Source organism: Myotis brandtii, unplaced genomic scaffold, assembly GCF_000412655.1.
Source record: "Myotis brandtii unplaced genomic scaffold, ASM41265v1 scaffold1612, whole genome shotgun sequence".
In the NCBI taxonomy this organism is placed as follows: domain Eukaryota; kingdom Metazoa; phylum Chordata; class Mammalia; order Chiroptera; family Vespertilionidae; genus Myotis; species Myotis brandtii.
In genome coordinates, this window is record NW_005355890.1 from 921,145 (window position 1) to 927,406 (window position 6,262).

The following is a 6,262-nucleotide window of genomic DNA, read 5'->3' on the forward strand; positions in this document are numbered from 1 at the left end:
GACGCGGGGGGGGGGCGGGCGGGGAGGGGAAATGATCAGGAAAAGACTGAAGAACTGTCTCTGAGGCAGTTCACTGAGGGTGGAAACCACAAAATCTCCAAACAAAAGAGTCAAGGATTTGGGGCGTTTCTGAGTGGGAGAGGTCGACTTGGAACGTTGGCTTTTCCGGGACATGGTGATGGACAGAGGAGAGAAGGTCCATATGCAGGATCTGGGGCTCTCTCCCCAAATTCAGAACATGTGATCACTAAAATGGCATTCGAGTGGCAGGCCACCCTCTGAGCCTTTTGTTCTAAGAGGAATGTTTTAATCTGTAATTTAATTTGTATGCGTCGCAGGGTTGAGAAGATGACACTTGCAGAAAATGTAAGCTATGCAGCCAGATACGTCTCCCTTTGACACTGACTTCCAAGGAGTACAGAGGCCAAAATCAAACCCACTGACAGTAACTGGCCTGCCTTGGGGAGCTGGCGACACCCAGTCTCCACCCCGACTGATCCATTGCCCGCAGGCTTCATCTTGGCAGTTATTCCCAATAGGATGGCATACATTCTGAATTAATTTCTTCTTAGCTTAGCATCAACCTTGCTTATCAATGGGTATTTTTCCGATTTCCTGGGGTTGTCTACGTCACCGTCAGAACAGAGGTGTAGGCTCTGACCTTGAGCAGTGCCCACCCTGAGTGTCACAGGGACCACTCCTGCTCCGCGTGGGGCACTAAGAATGGGAATTCACAAAGCCTGCCTCTGACACACTTTGTGGCCCCACCCCCTGCCTTAGTCTCCACCTGACCCCCGGCTGCCCCCGCCTTCCCCGCCTGACACACTGCCTCCGTGAAGCCCCAGTGCCCTTCCCGTCCTCTGCCACACTTACAGAAGAGGAGTTTAGCAGCTTAACTGCAGCTTCTCCCTGTCCCAGAGTCCTGCTTGCCTCACGCTGAGGACAGACACCTTCTGCTGGCAGGAGGGTGGGTGGAGGTGGCTGGGCTTTCTCAGCCTTCTGACCGCCCTGTGCCATGTCACTCACAAAGGCAGCACCTCCTCCCTGCTTCTCCGGCGGTGTGTGCCCCGCGTCCGGCACCTTACAGTCCCAAAGAAACTCCACCTCCTGGCTTTCTGAGTAACCGTCTAGCACCGTCCGAATAACTACCCTGCTTCTCACTGATTCCGTGACCTCATTTTCTACGCCTGCTCAAGTCTCTGATCACACTCCTTAGATGAGAGGGGAGGTTCATTCAGCCCAATCAGAGGCTCCTGTGTGGCCTTGGCCCCCAACACGGGGCAGGTCAATCCCGCACGGGCATCTACAAGCTCCATTGTCCCTGCGTGAAGGGCCCCAGAAACGAGACCGTAGGCGTCCTCGCCACGGCACCCAGCTACCCTGGGCGGAAGGGCTCTGCCTGCCAAGAACTAAGCCCTGCGCTGACATGCCCCGGGGCCACGTCTCCAGAAGGTTCCCAAGTTTGTGAGCACTTACCACGTAGGCTGCTTCCCCGGGTGATAAACTTCAGACCGGTTGCTACACTGACAAACTCACCATTAGCACCATGAGCTCTGCCCTGGTACCACCTACATAACCCAAGACCCAGTCAGTCCCCACCTGGTGCTTTATTTCCTAAGACACAAGACCACCTGCAATCATTAAGGCACAACGCACACTGTTTCTTTTCTATGCCAGGTACCTGGAGGGGGTTTTCCTTTCAGTTTCCTTGAATTCCTGGACATGACACTGTCACCATCCTTTAGGGAGGATGCAGGGAATCCCGCATACTCTGTTCTCTCTGCAAACGCATGGAACCTGAAACGTGAGATTTGCAACATTAGGTGGGAAAGTGGTGCTCGCGCATGTCCATTCCGTCGCCCGAGACTGAACTTGCTCTTCCCCGCTGCCGGGCACCATCAGCGCTTCCCTGCACCTCGCCTGTTCCCCCAGGGGGCACACAGGGAGGTGGGAGGAAACAGGGAATTGTGGATGTGTTGGGATGTTAACTGATCACTCTTCTCTTCATTACAGAGTCATTGCTCAGCCAAATGGTATTTCTTGAGCCTGGAGAAACGATACCCTGTACTTATGTTGATTCTTTGTTCATGGCAGCACAGTCTTGACAAGTCAAGTCTATCGTGGTCCCACAGTGCCCACAGCCCTGCAGTCAGAGCTCAGGCGACAAGGGGCACTGGCTCACCTGCCGATGGCACCTGCCGATGGCCGCCAGGCTGCAGTCAGCTTGAGCTCGGCAAATACACTTCCCCGGGACCCACGCGGAGTCCGAATGGGAAGATTTCTTGTGTGGACGGTTTAGGGACTGAGTCCTCCAAGCGTGGCCCAGGAGAGCAGCGCCTGGGAGCTGCCCAGGACGCATGTTCCCGCAGCCACCACGACGCTGAGTGCAAGCGGCATTTGAACAAGCTTCCGCCCCAGGGACTGGTGCTCCTTAAAGCTCAAGGAGCGCCGGTGTGGTGCGCGGGTCGTGGGCTAAGCCACGGCCGAAGCCACTTATCTGGAATCTAAAGTCAATAGCCACGGGGAATTCTCCAGGTGGGCGGAGGAGATCTCTGAGGAATGGTCCTCCAGCCTGTCGGGGTGGCCCGTGGCTGCTCACCCCTCCCAGAGAGAACCCTGAAGCACAGGTGAGCGCGGGTGGGTGGATGTGGCCTTGCCTGGGCCACGGGAAGCCTCAGTCCCTCCTACTTCTTTCTTACTGTTTTTATTTTTATTGATTTCCGAAAGGAAGGGAGAGGGAGAGAGATAGAAACATCAATGATGAGAGAGAATCACTGATCTTGCACGTCCTCGACTGGGGATTGAGCCCACAGCCCGGGCATGTGCCCTGACCAGGAACCAAACCGTGACCTCTGGATTCACCGGTCGACGATCAATCACTGAGCCACGCCAGCTGGGCAGTCCTGTCTATTTCTAAAGGGTTTCAGGTGACACTAGGACGATGGCTTGATGGCAGTGAACAGCCAGCCTTGTCCAGTGGCTCCTCGTGAGGCCGATGGACTCAACCTGGCTGTGCCTGCCTCCCGCTGGGACCTCTCCCCGAGCAGAAATGGCCAGCTTCCTGGCGGAGCAGAGGAGATGCCAAGCTAGTCCCGGCAGGCCCACCCCCTGAATGCCAAGGCCTTTGGTACCCAAGACTTTCTACTCTTCCCCGAGCAGAAATGGCCAGCTTCCTGGTGGAACAGAGAAGAGATGCCAAGCTAGTCCCGGCAGGCCCACCCCATGAATGCCAAGGCCTTTGGTACCCAAGACTTTCTACTCTCTGATGTGGTCTCCGGATTAGAAAAGCGAGCAAGGCAGACATTCCCTCTGGCTAATAAGCCTCGCTGTGCAGAAAGCAAATCACCATTAAGAGCCCACAGAGCACAGCACACACCTGAGGGCTGGGGGCTCTGCCCTGGGGCACAGGGGCACCCAGAGTCCAGGCCCCGCCAGCTGAGACGCTCAGGACATGCCCTTACAGTTGGACACTTACTGCACTTTAGATGGGGCTCAAGAGCCAAAAGTGCAGGGAGACCAAGTGGGACCCAGGGCCCTGGCGCCGTGAGGGGCAGGAGCACTGCTGGCTGTGGGTTGGGCTCACTTTCGAGGGCCAGAGCAGGGACGGGGTGGGAAGGGGGTGTCTACACCTTGCCCTCTTCCTCAAAACTCACACTCCCCAGTGCATGGCCTACATACAAGACAGGAGCTGAAATGCAGGGGTAAATTGTTAAGCTTTGAAGTGCTAAAGGTCAGAGCGAACTCCCTGTTAAATTACTCCCTGGCTACTCACCTGCCCAGAGGAGATGCCCACCTGAGCTGAGAAGAGGACAAGCAAGGTGGCTGTGCTGGTTGCCTTTTTCTGTCTCCAACAGCAAAATGGGGCAGTGAGCCCTTGCTGTATATGGGGGGCCGGCACCAGGATGGGAGCCAATTTCTCCCAAGTGCTTTAAGAGCAGCCAGAGCAGTGTCCCTCAGAACCCCAGGGGTTCCTGGCTCTCCCTCCCTCCTGACAGCATCTCTGGGGCTGCGGCCAAGACATCTGCATTTTAATCAAGCTCCCTGGATAGTTCTTAAGCAAAACGCAGGGCTAACTGCATGTGACCAGGCTCCCCTGCATTGTGCGGAGTCAGCCTGCCAGGTAAAGCCCCGGCCTCTGATGATGAACAAGCTCCCCACACAAACACGAGGAGCAACTCAATTTGAGAAGAGACCCCTGAGCGGCACTGCACTCGTCTCAGACAGGCTAACTTTCCAAAGGCCCAGGCCTCTCCTGGTACTCACACAAGCAGCTGGCCTCTCTCCCCCAGGGCCTTCAACTCACACATAGACAGGCCCGTGGGGTTTGTTTTAAAATGCAGATTTCATAGCCGTAGCCGGTTTGGCTCAGTGGATGGAGTGTCCGCCTGCGGACTGAAGGGTCCCGGGTTCGATTCCGGTCAAGGGCATGTACCTTGGTTGCGGGGACATCCCCAGTGGGGGGTGTGCAGGAGGCAGCTGATCGATGTTTCTCTCTCTCATCAATGTTTCTGACTCTGTCCCTCTCCCTTCCTCTCTGTAAAAAATCAATAGGATGTATTTTAAAAAAGTAAAATAAAATGCAGATTTCATTATTATTCAGATATGATGAGGCCAACAGATCACTTCAACTGCCACTGAAAAGGCAATCCATTACTCACAGTTCCCGCTATGAGTGCATTGTGTCCACCCTTCCATTCATACCCTGAAGCCTATAAAGTTTAACCCAGCAGTTCTCAACCTGTGGGTCGCGACCCCTTTGGCGGTCGAACGACCCTTTCACAGGGGTCGCCTAAGACCATCCTGCATATCAGATATTTACATTACAATTCATAACAGTAGCAACATTACAGTTATGAAGTAGTAACGAAAATAATTTTATGGTTGGGTCACAACATGAGGAACTGTATTTAAAGGGCCAGAAGGTTGAGAACCACTGGTTTAACCTCTGATGAAGGTAAAAGGAGGTCCTCAGGGTGGAGTCCTGATCTGATAGGATTAGCACCCTTTTAAAAAGACACACCAGGGAGCTCACATGCTGTGGATTCCCCACCCCCTTCTCTCTCTCTCCCTGCCCCTCTCACTCCCTACCATACAGGACACAGCAAGAAGGCAGCTGTCTGCAAGCCAGAAAGAGAGCTCTCACCAGAAACTGAATCAGCAGGCACCTTGATCTTGGACTTCAGCGTCCAGCACAGTGAGACATAAATGTCTGTTGTTTAAGCCCCAGCCTGTGCTACTTGGCTATGGCAGACAGAACTAACACAGCACCCAAGAAGAGGGGCACCCCCACCCAGGGCCACACAGGAAAGCGCCAGGGCCGGTCAGGAGGCAGAGGCGGCAGAAGAAGCATGGGCCGGAGTCTGTAGAGATTCTGCAGGAAGGCACGGGCAAGGCAGAGAAGCAGGCCTGGGACTGGCTATGTTTGCATAATTTCAGCGCATTCTGAGGCAGAGGAATTTCTGGTACCTGCTCCGGGGTGAGCAGGACACAGGGGTCTGCATTGGGCAGCTCGCTCAGGGGTCACTCACTTGCTCTATGACCAGCCAGCCCTGGGAGGGGCAGTCTCTGCAAGGTCAGCAAGGTCCCACAACGTCCAAGCATCCACATTGCAGGAAACACAAGACAAGACTGCCCTAGCGGGTTTGGCTCAGTGGATAGAGCATCGGCCTGAGATTCCAGTCAAGGGCACGTACCTCGGTTGCAGTGTCCTGGCCCAGGCCCTGGTCGGGGCTCGTGCAGGAGCCAACCAGTCAATGTGTTTCTCTCACATCGATATTTCTCTGTCTTTCCCTCTCTCCTCCGTTCTCTCTAAAAATCTATGGAAAACTATCCTTGAGTGAGGATTTAAAAAAAAAAAAGGCAAGACTAGTACAGGGTGGAGAAGAAAAGGTGCGTGGAGACGGAGATGGCTGGGGAGACGGGAAGAGCACAGCGCAGACCGGCCAGGCCCCATCCCTGCAGTCCGTCCAGGGCCCATTTCTGCCTACCTGCCATGGGCCTCGGCGCTCAGGTCCTTTAGGAAAGCCACGGTGCCTTCTCCCCTGGCGTTGAAGGACACGGTGCAGACAGGACATGGCATCTCCAACACCCTCTGCAGGAGCAGCTGCTTGGACTCCTCAGGAATGTCCCCCACCACAAAGTAGTACATGGATTCAATCTGCAAGAAAGTAGTCCCAGCAACTCACCTCCTGCCCGCCCCGCCTTGTGCAGGGCTCACTGGCAGTACACTTCCTACAAAACGGCATTTTTTTAAAGGGTGGTG

At 54.9% G+C, this 6,262-nt stretch overlaps 1 protein-coding gene across 1 annotated transcript in view; it reads right to left on the minus strand.

The window, feature by feature from the left end:
* VWA3B (von Willebrand factor A domain containing 3B) overlaps nt 1-6,262 on the minus strand; it is a 151,194-nt gene that overhangs the window by 115,202 nt on the left and 29,730 nt on the right. The window contains 2 exon segments of the mRNA XM_014536417.1: nt 1,682-1,797; nt 5,988-6,157. Coding sequence (XP_014391903.1) covers nt 1,682-1,797; nt 5,988-6,157 — 286 coding nt within the window.